The sequence below is a fragment of the Vanessa atalanta genome, chromosome 3 (assembly GCF_905147765.1).
Source record: "Vanessa atalanta chromosome 3, ilVanAtal1.2, whole genome shotgun sequence".
Taxonomy (NCBI): domain Eukaryota; kingdom Metazoa; phylum Arthropoda; class Insecta; order Lepidoptera; family Nymphalidae; genus Vanessa; species Vanessa atalanta.
In genome coordinates this window covers 1,091,179-1,110,072 of record NC_061873.1, presented here as the reverse complement: position 1 = coordinate 1,110,072, position 18,894 = coordinate 1,091,179, and the positions used below count along the sequence as shown (strand labels likewise).

Here is an 18,894-nt window from a genome sequence, read left to right as displayed (position 1 = left end):
ATTTTTTTTTTGTGAAAGGCAGACTGACTGGCATCTGCTCGCCATTCTAGTTCGAGTACAGGAATGTGATCATGTCAAAATATTTACATTCGCTTGATGGAATTTTTTGATTAGGAATGAGAGATTTTAATAAAATCTAATAAAATTAAACCACTTAAAGAAACCACGTACAATATTAAAGAGATAAGTTTTAACTCTACATTTAACAAAACTGTTTAATTTGTTATATACAGGTATCAGAGAAATAATTCGGCACGACTAAAGAAACGATGGATGGATTGTGTGAAAGACGATATGGTTAGAAATAAATGTTACTTGTGATGACGTCCGACAGAGAAGTATGGAAGAAGAAGGCAGACTGCGCCGACCCCAATGCAAAATTGGGATAAGGGCAGGAGGATGATGATATATAGGTATCATGGACAAAATATTTTGCTCTGAGAGCTCACGCTATTTTGGTTTCTAAGATCCGATAGTGGAATGCAGTTTTTTACCAATGGAACGTAATATATCTATAACAAATTAAAATATTGTGGTGTGGTGTTGGAGACAAATATGAAAAAAATACTTTATAATTACTTTATAATATATGATAAGGTGTCCGATGCTGTAGAGCCCACGTAGTAGATGATAGAATATGTTAACTAAAAATCTAAGGTCAGTAATAATAATTTTACTTGTGTAGAAAGGTTATTTTACGACTGGTGAATTTATGGTTGATAGCAAGACTTGGGAATGAAACGATCACCTCCTGCTTATTTCTTTGTTATATTGAATACTAGCGACCCGCCGCGGCTTCGCATGGATGCAATGCTGATGATAAATATACTAGAGAATATCCGTATATACAACGTTCACAGCTTTTTTGTCGTTATACAATACATACCGTTATGTCCCTACATTCGAAAATATTCATTTAAATTACATGCTGTGAAGGGCCATATTGATGTATATTCAATGCAAAATATATTTAAGGTACTTAATTAAATAAGGATTAATACTGTATTGCGTAGAATCGCTTCGTATATAATCCATTATTTGTCGTAAAAAGTAAAGGATAAGAAAAGGTTATTGTGGGTTATCCCTAAGAGATAGAAATATATAATCTTGGAATTTTTTGTAGACCTTTTTAAGGTGTACAATACTGTAGTCCATTATTTTGGTATATCTAGTAGGGTTTAGCAAGCGTTTGCATTTGTGTTTATTTACTACATCACATTAGAAACTTCTAAAGTTATCAGTGTTTTCTACTTTATTATGCATGTATTATACATATAAACCTGTCTCTTAAAAACCGCATCAAAATCCTTTGCGTAGTTTTAAAGATCTAAGTATACATAATGATAGACAAGAAGCAAATTTGTTTTATACTATCTAGTGATCTATACTCGCTTAGTTTCTTTCGCCGGTTCTTTCCAGGTTTAGTATATATAAACTATATATATATATATATATATATATATATTTAAATGAATAGCAACAATGCCCTATTATAAGGTATTACTAATACCTATTTCTATTTACGCCTCGAATTTGGTCTAAATCTAACCAGATACTTTTTTTTATTTGACTGATCAATACCACCCATACCCACGGCAATGCAAGAAATATTTACAATTTGTCAATGCACTAAGTCATGGGAAGTAATGTTCTATTTCTGTATTAGATTTTTTTTTAATTATAGGTGGCAAACGAGCAGGGAGTTCACTTGATGGAACGTGGTTACCACCGCCCATGGACATTGCAATACCAGGGGGCTTGCAGGTGCGTTGCCGGCCTTTAAGGAATGAGTACGCTCCTTTTGTGAAGGTTCCCAAGTCGTATCGGTTCGGAAAAACCGCCGACGAAAGTTGGTTCCGCAGAGTGGTTGTGCGAGACAGAAAATGTCTTAAAACACGCGCCGTTGTCTGATTTTCGGACATCTAGGTGGTACCGGTGATACAGTTCCGTATTGCCTTAACATCACCCTATAACAAGCCTACAGAAAATCTATACAGGAATAGTGATGAATAAGTAGCTCACGAAAGAACTAAACAAAGCCCGGCCTAGTGAATATCCTTGCTGAAATAGTGCTCAGAATGGTCATATATCTCGTGTGAAACATTTCTCCATTAATGAATAAATTTCTAAAAAAAACCTAACAAAGCAAATTAAAATTGAACTCGTTTCCAATCACTAATATCAGTAGTGACCGTGTTATAATAAAACTATAAAATTACAATATCTAATTCTTAGAATATAACGTTTAATAATCAATATTGAACAATTAAATAACAGTTTCTCTAGACGCGGTCAGAGTCTACTTTCGTTACATTCATATGGTACCGGAAACATTATGATCGTTTTAATGATGTCTAATTGGATAAATTTTCGTATCGATTGTACAACTTTATGTTAATTTCGGAATTTCTGTCACATAACGGTATGCCTATTCTGTGATAGACTGTACTCGTTCCGATCGAATTGCTACGGGTTTTGTGGAGCCAGTTTTAATTTGTTTGCGTTTTCTTGTCGAACGTCTAAAGATGTTGTCGTAGGGGTCAAAGTATTGTTGCGTAAAATTAGCGTATGGAAATGTTAATTTGATGGTCTCGTATCGTAATGACACCGTGATAAGATCACAATTTTCAAGCTATTATAGTTTAATGACGGGTCAAAAATTTTAATTAAAATTATTTAGTAGAAAAAAGCATATTATGTATGTGTGTATGTATGATGGTGAACGTTACACTAAATTTGAAAGGTATTCTTATCGATGGTGCAAAGAGTATTGTAAAAAAAAAATAAGTTTATGACCAAAAAGTTAAGAATTGTCACAGTACAAAAATATTCCACGATAGGGCGAAGACCTCTCCTTTTAAGGAGAGGGTTTGAACCAAATATCATCACGCTGTTGTATGCGGGTCGCGTACATACGTGACAGAATATTATTTACATCATACCGTAAAGTAGTTTCCTCACCACATTTTGCTTTACCGACATGTAGTTTTTTTAATGTCGTCGGTATACGGTACAATGGACCACCTGATGGTAAGTAGTCACCACGGTTTGTAGACAATTTCTTACATAATCAATACGCCAGAAATCTTGGTAACTGCATCTCAGTTATTTCCCTTGTGCCTGTAGTTACAATGGCAGGTATAAAATAAATTAAATACTAAAGAAGCACATACATACTTAGTTTTTATTCCTGGATTTAGCTGTTCACTTAGTATCCAATAGATAATGTCGGCTCTCTCGATAGTAACGAAAAATACATTATACGATTTGAAGTCAGGAAACTTCCTTTTTTATATATACATAATAATAGTCGCCCGCGGCTTCGCTTGCGCTTTAGGGATCGTTCGACAGGTTTGAGGCAAAAAGAAACAGCTAATAAGCAAGGTACAGTTAAGTAGTAAGGCCATGTCTGAATAGACTAATAATATCAACAAACACACGTAAGTTGCCTTAATAAAAACATATAGATTTTCTTTTTTTTTTATATATACGAATGGGAAAAAATGTATCCATAACTGATGTACAATTTTTCTTCTCTAATCTTGAAGGGAGATAACATATAGTACAATAGGGCAGTCGTGACGGGTGAAACGGAAAAAGAAGTGTTGGAACAGTTGTTAACGATTCATCTTATTCCTGTTTTGAATTTTTAGCTTCAGTGAGTTGCACGAATTTGACAAGATACGTGACTTTTGTCTGTAACTTGAAAAATATTACTCCAACGAAAACAAAAATTACGGGCACAATTTCGATATAAAAAAAGCTTTGTTAAAGTATTTATGAATCTAAATTTTAGATAATTATATTATGTTTTAGGTTACAACTGGTTAGGAATTTAGATTCTACCGTGAAAAATCGGTAAGAAACTCAGCTTTTTTAACCAATTTAATTTACCTATCCTAGGTATACCAATTATATAGCTATACAAATCTACAAATAATAACTTATAATGTCGCTCTGAGGTATATTTATTTGTATCATTATATTTTAGCGCTTATATATAATTTTATTCCAAGTTAAAACCAGCCTTATTAATACTAGCTGCTCGTCCCGACTCCGCTCTGCTATTTTACAAATTCTTTCCGAAACATGTGTAAAACATGATTTTTTCCAAAACTTTAACCCTCTACGCAGTGCACGTAACGAAAGCTCTTGTCATTTCCCCCGTTTTTGCAACACTTCATTGATACTTCCTCCTAATGGTCATAGCGTGATGGTACCTATAGCCTCAGGGCTATCTACCACTAAAATAGTTTTTCAAATCGGACTAATAGTACCTGAGATTTGCGCGTTCAACCAAACAAACAAACTTCTTAGCTTCGTAATATTAGTATGGATACACATTGCGAATCTAATGATCCGTAATTAATTCATTCTTTATTACAGTACTTAGTACCAAATTATACAATTCGTATTAAAATAAACCACCATGTGTATCTTTACGGAATCCTAAATTTGTTATCAAATGATGAGCTCAAATTAATAGTGGCCAGTACGACGGCGCTATAAAACGACAGTGAATAAATTATAAGAATTCTAGTGATTGCGGAATATAATATCGTAAAACGTCTAGTAGTTCGGTAATTAAATTATGTCGAGACATTTGAAATGTGTTCGGGCGATATGACGATAGGGAATGGTAATGTGGAGATCGTGAATGTTTGGAGGATATGTTGGTTGTTGGGTAATTTATTGTTGGTTATTATTTTGAACAAGATTTTGTTCTGAACCAACATTGTGACTGATGGAGGATGTTTGGATATATGTATGTTGGTTATTATTTTGAATTAAATAGCAAAGAATATAAATTTAATCTAATTTTCTTTCACAGCGGAACTGTTCTATATATAATTGTAATATCGTTATTAATAACTTACATAACTAACAAGCAATAAAAAATCTTGCGTTACTTATCTTTAATAATAAATGAGGTACAAAAGATTTTTTTATAGTTTTATTTTGTCCTTTCAATCGATTTAAATATTTTTAATTGCAAATTATAATATTAATAATTACAACTTTTCGTTGTTTATGTTCGACGAGGTTAATATATAGTCGTAAAAAAGATAAGACGGAATAAAAAAAGATAGATATATAGACACTATGAAGTCATAAAAATATATATAGGCATATTTAAGATACTAATGCGATTTTTTATTAATCGTTTAAATTGATTTTCTTGTTCATTAAAGTTCACTCAACTGACCACAATGATATAGTTTTTTTTTTTTATATTAAAGAGCAGATAAAGAAATGTTGTCCTTATCAGTGGTCAATGGTTCTAACTAGATATTGCTTTCATTGAGGCCTGCAATTAGAGACTTTTCAAGAGACTGTGTTGTCAAAGTCAGTACGTAAATAAATCTAGAACGTAGGATGTTCACTCGGTGGTCGAGCTTTGTTCAAGTCTGTTTGTAAATAATTATTACAGTGGCAATATCTACGGACGGTGGTGACCACTGTAGCACTACTTTTAATATTGTTAATTAATTGTTAATTAACAAACACAGTTCAACATTTTATTTTATTATAGTATTTTTTTAACACTTAAAAAAATTAATAGAAATTTGTTTAATACAAAGCATCTAGTATTTACATATATGCATTTTCCTGTTTTCCCATTTGGACATCTTTCATGCAAATGTGGAACATGTATGCACTTTGAATATTAATATCATAATAACTAGACACACACAGAGGGCAGTTTATATTAATCTAACAACCACACACAAATATATAGCTACCTATATAGTAAAAAAGTAACAGACTCTGAATATCATGCCCCACCGCCCACCACGCTGCTGCAATGGGGGTTGGTGGATGAACACGTGGCAGAATTTCATGCAAATACCAATTTAGGTTTCCACTTTCGCGACCAAATATGTGATAAATCATAAACGTAAATTAAACACACGAAAATTCAGTGGTGCTTATCTCGGTTAAAGGCCATATGTAAAGGTATATCCTATTTAAATTCTACGAATACAATCCTTGCTCTATATATATTATGTAGTATTGAATATTAGCCCGTCTGGTTTCATGCAGGGCCGTCTGGACAGGTACGACCGGCTAATCATTGTCCTATCGTCAAACATAGACTTAAATCTTTGTATTATTGCGTTCCGTTTTGAAGGGTGAGTGAGCTAGTGTAATTACCCTCTCCACGAAGGGTAACGTAAAGATTAAGAGATTATATTAGTAGATTTCCATACAGGATGTGTTTCATTTTAATTGTACATCTGGGATTTATGGATACACACACATGCTGGAAAAATTGTCAAATATAAATATGTAAAAAAATGATATTTTTTCTTTTGTCATATTTCTCTTTAATTTTGATATTTTATAAAAGGACGACTTTTAACAAACTTAGTATCTTTTCGAGTATGTCTCAGTTATTTTAACTGTTTCCATCAGTTTTATACGAATTGTTTGTTTGTGTTGAGGAATATTCTCTTTTATTACTAATTTTAAGAATTTCCTAATCAAGTGTAGAATAAGATGTATTTTTTAATTTTTTATTTATTTAAAAAATAATAGGATCAACGCCCCATTTTAAGGAGTTATTATTTCTCTTATTTATCTCTCAAATTAAGCTAAAATCTTGTGCTAAAGGGGTCAGGATCGATCTTGCGACTTTTTACATCGCTAGGCAGCCTATAAACAATTGCTTTTTTAAGTAGTATGTAAAGGTTTAACTATAAATTTGTACCAATTATTTTCGACGTATTTGACGAATAATAACAAAATTCAACTTAATTATCGTAATGAGCTAACAAATTTGCCTCGTTTCTGAGTTAGAAATTCGTTATCGACAAAAGATAGATAGTATAATAGGTTATCCAATGGCTCAGTTATATCTCGACACGCACTGCCCTCCCGAAAGCAAGGAGGGTAAATGAGAAATGGCGCCATTAGCCGCGGAGACAGTGAAAAACAAGTGCACTCAATCTAAATGTGCCGGTTCGACGCGGGAAATTCGATCCAATCACGTCAATTTTTATTGAAAACGACATCTTTGGAAATATTTCACTAATCGTTTGACTTTTTTTTTAATTAGGTTTTTTAGGAAGGGTAAAGGGACAGCAGATTGCAATTGTTCACCTTCGCCAAGAGACAGTGGAAGCCACTGTCATCGGAATACATTATTACGCCTATAATTTATCTCGAGTTCGGCGGTGGTACAAAATATTACGAGAAGAAATGCACGTTTCCGACGAAAATCCTTCACATCCACTTGGAGCATTGGTTATAAACTCCAAACAGGAAAGAAGGACTTAGTCCAAAAATGAGACATTTACGCGCTGTTAGCTACTTTTTTTAATGTAGACTAAAATATTGTTAGTATTTATGGACGGAGACCTTATTTAAATAAATAAAAAGAGTTATTAAAGTAAAAAGATGAAATATCATGGAAAGTTTTACACATACAATAACAATTCAGGTAGATTTCGTGTCTATGGACATCGATATTTTGTGCATGATCGCACTTTTGATACAACCGATATGTTCTAGGGACTAATAACTACATATTGGAAACATCACACGTTTAACAATCTCGTCATACATTTGCACGGTTTTGTTAATCGAATTATATTTTATGAATTCTTCTTCAATGTATGAAATTAAATAAATAAATAATAATAAATAAATAAATAAATATTGGACAACATCACATACATTACTCTGATCCCAATGTAAGTAGCTAAAGCACTTGTGTTATGGAAATCAGAAGTAACGACGGTACCACAGACACCCAGACCCAAGACAACATAGAAAACTAATGAACTTTTTCTACATCGACTCGGCCGGGAATCGAACCCGGGACCTCAGAGTGGCGTACCCATGAAAACTGGTGTACACACTACTCGACCACGGAGGTCGTCAATAATAAATAATATGAAATTAATTTACATATTCTTACAATTAATGGTCAATATACATTTTTAGAAGCGTTTTGATTCGTAGAATAATCAGTACGGTACTATTTTATATTAAAAAATAGTTGGAACAAAATAAGAGATAATATATTAATAATTTTAATTATACAATCACTCATTCATATGCTTAGGCTTACAAACTTTGAAGTAAGTTGTTTTGTTAGGCAAAGCTTATTTGCCATCTTTCACTACACAAATGTACACCCTATCTCGTTGTAATTAGGTCCTTATTCAAATCCCAACAGTTATCTCTATGTTCTACATGTTTACGTTCCGTGGAAGAGAACTTCGATATCATCAAACTTTATAAGTTTCACGTCTCAAAAAGTCCGCTTCCCGAATCAAATATCAATTTAGCGTTCAATAAATCAATAAAATAACCATTAATTTTGCGTACATTCTTGGAGGTTGCTAAATAATAGACATCCATCAGCTTTCATTAGCGCCAAGCGGGGGCGCCACCGGCGGCCGGCGGCCGGGCGCCGAGGCTGCGATCAATACCGTACGCAAGCTACTGGCCGTGGCGATGGAGGCGCCATGAGTATTGCCGAATCTTGCCGAACACGCCCGAAACCTTGCCGCACATGACAAATGTCAGTGGTATGGCCTGCAGTTTTCAGGGCTTGTGAAAATTCAGTAAAAAAGTGCATTAAGTAGCATTGTGTTCAAAACTGTAGTGTAGTGAACGTTGCTTTTGTTGTTTCATCGTACATACTGATTATTTCGTGTTTAGTGTAAGTTTTTTCAATTGTTTCTTGTAAGTCATGTTGTGTTTATATGTTTCATAGAATAATTTCGATGTATATGTGATACAAATACAAGCGTTAGTGTTAAGTACAGACTAGTATTCCATATTCAGTAATTAAGGTTAAACTATAGGCGTTGGGCGAAGAAAATCGATGTTGTACGAAATATAAGCCAATCACTCCGCTGTTATCGTATTTCAAAGTCTACATAGGAAACGTTTAAAAGGATTTTTTAATTAAATTTGATTTCTGAAATAAGGTTTACATTAAATGGAAGTTTTAGTTGATTTTAAACGTTTTTTTTTTTGTTACTAATTATATTAGCAAAGACTCTAATGCGCATGTCAGACGAAGGTGCCGTGCGTCATCTTTGTTTAATAATAATTACAACTCTCTTAAGTGAAAAAAATTCTGTCCACCCTCTAATTTAGTAATTTTAATAAATTTAAAACTAATATTTTATACACAATTGTCTATTTACAATTTTAAATTTTTGTTGTTGTCACGACAATGATTATAACAACATAAGCTTCTACAATAACTTTTTAATATTATCTGTATTTATATTCATTATTTCGCGCGTTTTTAAACGATCACTGATGTCGTATTAAATGTATAAAAATATTATACGTAACGTTGCAGTCACTGCAGGTCTATCGACCTTGACCGAGAATTTGTGCAGTATCAAATGCAGTGGTACCCTCGCCAACTTAATTTGACCTGCGGGTATCTTATCATACACTCCGTTTATAGTTTGATATTCTGGTTGAGGAGGGGCGGAGAGGGTCTTTGTTGATGGTCGGTGTTAGAGCCATTGTCAAAATGACAGGTGTCAATAAGAGGGAAAGAGATGGCTATATGATATGAGCGGTTTTCTTTAAATTATCACATTGCTATAAATTAAATAACTAATAATTTTAATAACTTACACCAGAATAGAATAGGATTGTTTGTTTCGACATGCTGTGAATTAATTACATCTGTACGTCCATTCATTTAATTGCGTATTCTAAAAATGGCGATTAAAGATCACTAGTTTTGAAAACTATGAGATACATTCAATCTTAAACCTTTACGCAATTAGTCAGTGTGACCCGAAATAACACAATTATAGCTTACATAAAACTTATATTTATAAATATTTTATGATAACTTAATTGATTTATAATAAGTAAATAAAAATAGAAATGTTCCAATATACCAACACGTGAATCTTAACTTATGATCGTGGGTTAAATTCCATTTAAAAACCAATATTATATTATCATGTGTTACATATTGTTTGTAATTCGTCTCTCGGCTGTGGAAAATATAGGAAAGAAACCTGCATATAATAGATTAATTTCTTTCGTAATAATAACGTAATACGTGAAAGTGGAGGAACCTGGCGAAAATAGCACGAAGCACATTAACACGTGAGGCCTTTGCGTACGAGTAAACTTTTTTTGAATCAAATTCATAATTATATATATAATTGTTGCATTGCTTTAATTACTCATGTGTCCATTTACGCGTACACGGCAATTTATTTAGTTTTAATTTATAATAGTAAAATCTTAGTTAAGAATTAGCGTTTTCAAAGAAATAATACTCGTTTGTTTTTTATTAAGGTTGTTTGGGCATTTAAGGGTGGTTACATACGGCGCCGCAAAAGAAGCGGCACCGCTTTTGTAATGGGTCCTGCATTTGAGCACGCGCTTTAATATCGACGAGGAATAATGCGACGTTGTAACGTAATTCTAAAAACGATTGTGTGTAAAAGAAATGTAATCTTTGAGTTTTGTTCTTCAAATTGCACAGACAGTCGACATTATGAAAACGCCCTAATATATTTTATGTTATTTAAATGCAGGTTTCCTCACGATGTTTTCCTTTACCGTCAACTAATAGACCGTCTGTCTCGATGGATAATTATTATGATCGAGAAATATATATTAGTTTTATGAACTTATACATCTGAATATACTTACATTAGTCTCGTACAACTGCTCGCTCTTTTTTCATTATTTTATTAATAACGTTATAACTTATTAGATTCATATATTATTATTTTTTCGACAAGACATATTTAGTTTTATGGTAAAAATACCAAGTAAACATTAATAATTTAAATAAGGAAACGTAACCACAATTTTTCGTCACCAAAACATTTGACCCCGTGAGAGTTCGCGTTGACACGAGCTGCGCGGGCGCAGGTAGAATGACAACTTTCAAATGTAACCGCCGCAGTTAACCTTTGCTCCCGGTTCGATGCCCGGCCCGGGTTCATATCAAAAACCACCTTGATAAATTGTCTTATAGGTTTACAGCTATTTAGTTCATGTTGTCTTTATTCGAGCGAAGCGAAGCGTGAAAGTTGTATAAACGCATGCGCAGCACACTTACTAATGTATTTCAAGATATTGTTATTTATTATTGAATTAGTATTTATTTATTCTCGATGGAATCTGAATAGTTCAACAACATAAGGGCCGGCAACAAAATCAATGTAGCGGGTTTTTTACTGAACTAAGTTTAAATTATGATGTTTTTAAGCTTGTGAAATGGGTTACATGGTTAATGCCGAATTTAACATATGAATAATATATATACTTTATGATTGAACAGATACTATAGAAAACCTAATGGATGTATATCTTTTGTATTTAATTCTAAGTAAAGTATAATTTGTTTCAGCGCGGTGGCGCGTCGTCGGGCATGCGCCTCGGCGTAGCATGAGCGGTGCGCGCGCGCACGAGCCCCGCGACCCGCCGCGCCAGCACCGCTCCCACCACCCCCACCAGGTAATTGAATCTGAAAACGAGCACCGTCGTAACTAATAACAGATGATAATTTTACCATTCAATTCAGAACCACGTAAAGAGGTGCTAACCCGTAAAAATAATTAGGTAAGTAATTAATAATATACAATAAACCCTTTTTTTAAAGTAGAGTTTATTGCTAAAAGCTAAAAGGACTAAAAGGACTATGCTTTTAGTTTAATAAGTTATAGCTATGACCAAATAAAACAAAATTCAATAAATATCTCAATTAATTTTCTTTTGAGTAAGAGATCGCTGCAATCTTTACGTATAATTTACAAATAGCCACCAATAAAATAATAAACTATGTATAATATAGCTTATACAATTATCGGAGTTATATTAAGTCTACATATTTTAAATGTACATGTATACTAAGTCATCGCCGACATAGTTTATCTGTTGGATATTAAATGTTATGATTTCATCGCGATCCGTTATGCGACGACCGTGCCATATTCCTTTAATTGCAAAATATAAAGCAATCTATGTTTGTAGCAACAATTAGAGTTATTGACGCTCGGAACAGCAAATCTCAAATTACATAAACGGTCATTTTGCACCACCCACACTTATTATTTTCTTAAGAGGCAGTTTTATTTTATATTTAGTTTATTATTATTAATAAATTGAATTATATAAATGTGATTTATACTCTATGGCACTCAGGAATAATGTAGCTGTCATTTTTTTTTGTTTTTTATTTTTTTAGAAATACATATGTAGGTATGTTATTAGTTCCTGAGATTACTTGCGACATTGAAACAGACTTTATAACATTAGTAAAGAAGTGACTGTCAGCTTTATTTCTTTGTCTGATATAAGTATATATACTGAGAAAATCTTTAATATAATGAACAATGGCCAGCCGCTACTGTAAAAGAGATTTGAAGTAATCCTATTAAGTCTTTGCTTGTGAGAGAAGAGATCTATTGAAGTATAAAAAAACGTTTAATTAGTGTAATATCTCAATTGCTTAATATATTCAAATAATCTGTCAATATATATAATAATCTATATGTGTATCCTTGATATATTTATTACATATTATACCTATTTCATAAAAAATAGTTGGAAGTCTCTAATTTCCTAGGCTCATACGAATTAAGTCGCGACTTGAACTCAATTAAAAAAAAAAAACAAAGTTATTTAAAAAAAAATTTGAAAAGACTAGGCTAATTTATAAAGATTATATTAATTAAATATCCATCGCCTTAACGCCAAACATCCTATTCGTTACTGAGCAATTATAATCCTCTCAATTCGCGTGCGCAATTACAACTATGATTATAGCATGTGTTTATTTGGCAATGACCAAAATCTATTTTATCTCATAGACATGCGACCTCTTTTGTTCCGTTATACCGTTAATTTAGATCTTAAAGTATTACTGTTTTGAGGAATTTTGTCGTTTATTATAATCGTAATTTAGGCGAGTTATAAATGTCGTTGTTAAAATGTAATTTTATTGGTTAATATTTTTAACGTAAGCGTCTAATATGTTATGTTGAATGTGTTCTTGAGAATTATGTATGTAATATACCTGTTATGTTTCTTAATAATATTTTGTTGTTATTGTTGACCATTAAAATTCAATGGTAAGAAACTAAAAAACGAATAGAATATCACTGACGTCACTACGATATTATATATGTATGAGTTAGGTTAGTTAAATAATGATATTTTATTAATATTTTAAGCGACCTTGGCCTAGGAATGCGAACGATAACGGTCCAAGGAACAAGGAACCTGCGACATGTATATCGCAAGAATGCCCGTTGAACTATTGCGGTTTAGGTCAATTCAATTCATACAAAAAATCATCATAAGACTCAAGAGCTTAAACATTTGTTTTAAAATACTTTAAGGAGTGTATGAAAATGATAACTACCAAACTAAATGGAGATGCTATTCGTATTGCAAAAAAAAAAAACGCTACGCGATAGAAGTGAATTTATGCGTTACAACTAGCTGGACTATGTTGGATGTTTCATAGTCGGTAGTCTAACGGAAAGAGACTTCTTGATTGAAAGATTGGATTGAAAGATTCTGAGATTGTTCATCCTTAATTTCGCGTGTAATAACATATAAACTTTTGAGTTTTACATATTACCTAGTATAGATGAATACTTGGTGTTCTTGAATTGAGATAAGGAAGTGAATCGTTAAAGTGTTTTTGCTACTGATATTTGGCAGGCAGACTGCATTTCTATGGAATAATCATAATGATTAGTAACAATAAATTTACATAAATGTTCCTACATAGAAATAATAATGCTGTTATGATTGTTTTAAGTCCACAAATCGATTACAAATAATATTTTAAATATGGCGTATTTTATGGCTGAGTGGCGTCACTTTATGAATGAATTGATCATCGGATCGTTTTATTGAGTCATCGTTTGGTTGTATCGGAGCTTGACCTTTTGATGGCGTCAAAATTGTGATCCATTTTAAAAATAATCAAATTGAAAACTTAAGTGCGGTCCGGATGTTATATTAAACTTCTTCCGCGTGGGATTTCACTTACTCGTTACTTATTAACTCGAACCTACATATATTTAATTCTTATGATTTTTTATAGAATCCGTTAGACGGTAGCATTTTTCATTTTCAGTATCAGTGTAAGATATATCAGTGACCATAGAAACTAAGTTTTTCTGATTTTTGCGATTGAACTGGCTCATTTAACTTTTAGTCTGAAATACAAAGTATTGCTGTTTGCTGATTTCTGATTGGTAGGTGGTATCTACACAGAAGCACAGCCACAGATTACCACAAAGTATTTAAAGATAAAATACAAAGGAAAAAAACAGTTTTTAATAACTCAAAGTCCAATGGGACCGTCAGAAACGCCCGTTGAGAGATTAAACGTAGAACTATTAGCTTTACGTGTTTTCCGATGTTCGGTAGTTTAACATTGTCACTTCGGACTGTTACTGGAGAAATCCAATAATCCCTGTATATATATTATTGATCTCTGGGTCAGTCCAATGAACGAACTTGCTCCCGATCAGGCAACTGTACCATCGAATCATTTAACTTAAAACGCAATCAATGTAACGTAGTTAACATGAAACGTTTTCTTTGATCTTGTCCAGATTTGCAAACTGTTTAGCGTTGAAACAATGATCTTCAAATATTGTTTTAAGAGAAATCATTTCGGTTTAGTAGGACTCGTTTGATATTCGTCCCGCAGCGGGCGGGGGGCGTGGCTGAGCGCGCGCCGTTCCGTGAAACGGACAAGGTCGTCTGACCCACAGTTATCCGCGATTTGTGCATTATGCGCAGACGCAGCTAATGAGAGCGAATCGCCTAGACTTTATAATGATCTACGCAACATTTAGGCGGATGTGTGCGTACGCAGATACTATACAGATTTTTTATTTTTAATATTAATAAAACATTTTGTTTTATTATGAATTCACATTTTATATATGCAACTTTTATAAAAGTTTTGGTGCGTGTTTTACGTAAGAATTAAATGCGAAAATTAATTTTAATATATTAAAAAAAAAACGTATGTCAATAAATTTGCGCCGTCAGAAGTTTTATTGAGATTAAATTTCGACAGATAATGGTTTTTCGTTTTATGTATTTACTAAGTATTTTATTGCTTAGCTATTTAATATTGCTTTAAATTAGTAAAAAAAAATATTATGTATAGTCAAGTTACATTGGTATGAGTGATACATATTTCTATATATAGGTATTATTTTCTAATAACGAAATACTTTATCTTTAATCCATACTAATATTATAAATGCGAAAGTAACTGTCTGTCTGTAACGGCCTCGAGATCAAAACTCTTTTTGAAGCCGATTTTGCTGAAATTTTGTCACGAAACAAGCAGGATAAGGAATCTTAGGAATAGATTATGAATTTAAAAAAAGTGTGTTCTGGTGTAATGATGATACAAATATTGTCTTCCTGTCCGAATTATGCAATGTTATGTTCTTTGTACGACAGAGTTCCATAGCCAGCCTTCTAATTCATAACTGTTAGTGATAATTTCTCATAAGAATTCTCAGAAATTTGGACCCAGAACCTTGGAATCTAAACCCTTATTATATGCAAACCACTAGACTACCGAGGCAGATAAAAGTTTTAGGTATATTATTATTATGTAAAAAAAAACATGTTTAATTATGTATATTATAAATTATGAAAATAAAAATCAAATAAGCTAATCGAAATAGTATAAAATCATCCAACCCGTTACATTTCCAAGCTAATACCTACAACCGTCGTCCAGATTAGACTTTTTGCTCGGTTACGTAAGCATAACGAACATAACTGTGCCGGTCGGCACACGGGAACCGAACCCGCATACCTCGACCGCCGCCACCGTATTATTCAGTAGTTTCTCAGAAAGATCGTCGTATAATAAATTTCGTGCACCGAAGCTCATTATACGGTACGGCCTACATTCCGCCTTACGATTTGCCGTATAAAAAATTCGCTTTGTTTTGACTATTGTTTGCTGGTTACAGATTTGTGAAGAAATAGAGGGGGCATTTCATGATACAAGCGGGAAAAGCTTTGTAACGAGTCTGGTTCTTTTGAACTGGCACGAGTCTGACGCGAGTTACTTAAAGATTTACAAAAGTTTAGTTTACGCTTTTAATAATAAAATTATGTACCATACTGTTAATTACCCACTCGTGGGTTATAGTTCTCCTTTTAAATTTATTATTCTGCTCTCATGTGGGTCTTTGCATGCAAATTATCCAAAATATGCAGATGTTTTGCGTTACACCTGAGCAGGAGATGAATGATAAATAATTTCATAAGATGTAAGTAATATCTATCAAACATGTGTATTTCTCGCAATAAGTCTCTCATTCAATAAAAATATCTGATATAAAATATAAACACCATAATAAATACCTGTGATATATCCATACCGCTCATATAAAATAGGCAAATAATATTAAATAATATGGATTATTTTCAAATCAATCATGCAGATAATTTTCGCGTTTATTATTTAAATATCTATTGTCAACTCTACCGGCCTTCTCTGCTCCCATCACGGAACCGTGGTTCGTTCAATTCGCCCGACACTCGCCCAGCGAGACAAAATAAAACCAAACAAACATTATCCTTAGCATTTTTCTAAGTCAATTAAATGCTGCCCAAGATGGCTGCCGTTATTCGACTGTTTCTTTGTATACAATCAAAATGTTCTACTGTTATTAGTTATGCTATGTAGCGGTGAAATATTCTAGATTTATAGGAAAAAGACTTCTTAGAATCGTATAGCGTGATTATCATAGTCTTAATTCTGACCTGATACTGTTAAAAGTTTTTGTGGGAAGTTTTAATACTACAGCTTTGAAAAGACTTCGCCTATTCTCAGTTCTGTAGCAGTTCAAGCAAGGTTACATTCCTGATGTGTGTACATCTGTATTCTTTGGTTCACATTTTCTTATTGTACAAATGGAGACGAGTTATGGAAATATTTCCAGGATAGAAGAGTGTAATATAATAATTAAAATGGAATATCTAAAAATGGTGGTAGGAGTTTTTGCATGTCCGTCAGGGTAGATACTACTTACTGAAATCTATTGCTTAGTGTTGTTGTGATCCAGATTGAAGGGTAAGGGAGCCAATTGCCATGTAATTATAGGATCAGAGGACATGTCAACATCTTAGTTCCCAAGCTCGGTGGCGCGTTGACAATGTGACGGACTTTTGTGAATAATTCTTAGAGTATCAATGTTTATGGTGGTGACCACTTATCATCATGTGGCCCATTTGCCAGTATATTTGCCTAATATAAATATAAAAATTAAAATATATGGCTAGAAGTTACTAACCATCAAGACCTTCATCTACCGTTTTCCTATCGGTTGTTTCTAAAAGAACGTTAAATTATGGACAATGGCTACAATTAACCGAATGATGTTTTACGACTATTTCTAATATCCAAATCTCCGCTAAACCATTGAACTCAACGAAAATGGCCGCGAGAAGAATAAAAAGTATTAAATCAGTAAACTTGTATGGGTTTGGACTGTAAAAGCCCACACTCGGTCTAATGAGCGGCCAAGATTTATGGCCAGTAAATAATGCTTACAAGAAATGACCATAAGCGCCGATGGTACAGCGGATTGTTCGCATCAATAGATGTCACTTTCAAATTATCTCCTACTATTTTCGGCTCCTGTCGTGCTTAAGAAGATGGCTGTTATTAGGTACCCTTTAGTACCCCGACTCCGTGTAGGGAAAATTTCATGATATTCGTTGGAGTATAGACTTTAGACATGAGTGCGTCACAAACAAACAAAAAAGGAATTATTTTTCGCACTTATAATATTTGCTAGGATTGTTTGTGTTGTCTAGATATTATCTGTGATTGTTACACATTGTTCTTTGTAATATTGCTTAAAATGACAAACTATTTCGTGCGTTTAAACTATTTTCTAAAAAAGCAAACAATACATGTCAATGCTTGTGAGAGGACTTGACTTCTCGTTTAGCTTTTGGAGTTAATTTCAAAACGCTACTCTAATACGGAGCGTTGGATATGCAGGTTTCCTCACGACTTTTTTCCTTTACCGCCGAGCACGAGAATAATTAGAAACGAATGAAGCACGTGAAAAGTGAGTGGTGCTTGTTCGCTTTTAAACACGTTGTCTTCAGTTGGATCGTCTTGACTCTTTCCACTAAAACTTCTTTTAAAATCTATCTTTTGTAAAGATTTTTATTTCCATAATAATAATAATAATTATTATTATTATAATATAAATAATAATTAATACAATAGTAACTAATAATCTTATCAGTTTTTCTCAGTAAAACTTTCATCAGATAGTATTAAGTTCTTAAGTGTAAATTTTTAAAACCCATTACATGAAATTTTAGATGCGATTTTTTCCTGTTTATTATGAATATAAGTAAACGTATAGATTATATGGTATTTTATTGTGCAACAATGGATCATAAATAAGCACCGTAGTGACAATATTCAAAAGTCGATAAAATCGATAAAAACGACCATAAAAGAAGTTAAGAATACTAATTTCTTTAAATTATTTTCTTTTAATGTATATAAGATTAATATAAATATACGTACGGATTTATCTTTTATATTTTTTTACTACGTCTTACTTTATTTGCCTAATAGACGTGTTATTCTGTATTTAAATAAGCCAATGTATCGTAGCGTATTTAGGAATAATGCATAATTGAAACCTTGTTAATTGTCCATGGTATGATTTTGACGTGTGACGTACTTCTCTTTTCGTGTGGGTCGCGGCAACGTGTGTATCGTGAGTGCATCGCGCTTAAAAGTTAGCTAGTGTAACGAACTGTTATCCTTCTCCTTATCTACAAATAACATCATCTATTCCTTGGCTTGTGTTCTACAAGTGCGTGAAGGCCAAGGGTGCGCTACCAAGA

At 33.0% G+C, this 18,894-nt stretch overlaps 1 protein-coding gene across 10 annotated transcripts in view; it reads left to right on the top strand.

Moving 5' to 3' along the window:
* The first annotated feature begins 8,504 nt into the window (after positions 1-8,504).
* Positions 8,505-18,894, top strand: part of LOC125077416 (voltage-dependent L-type calcium channel subunit beta-2) — a 152,096-nt gene continuing 141,706 nt past the window's right edge. For 3 of the 10 annotated variants that reach the window (XR_007120744.1, XM_047689360.1, XM_047689357.1), the window contains exons 1-2: positions 8,509-8,674; positions 11,363-11,469. Coding sequence is in view for 8 of the 10 variants with exons in the window: in XM_047689360.1 (XP_047545316.1) it covers positions 11,401-11,469 (69 nt within the window). In the remaining 2 variants the exon portion in view is untranslated. Of the gene's footprint in view, positions 8,675-11,362; positions 11,470-18,894 lie in introns of all 10 variants that reach the window. The other 7 variants (XR_007120745.1, XM_047689365.1, XM_047689366.1 and 4 more) reach the window with 4 other exon arrangements.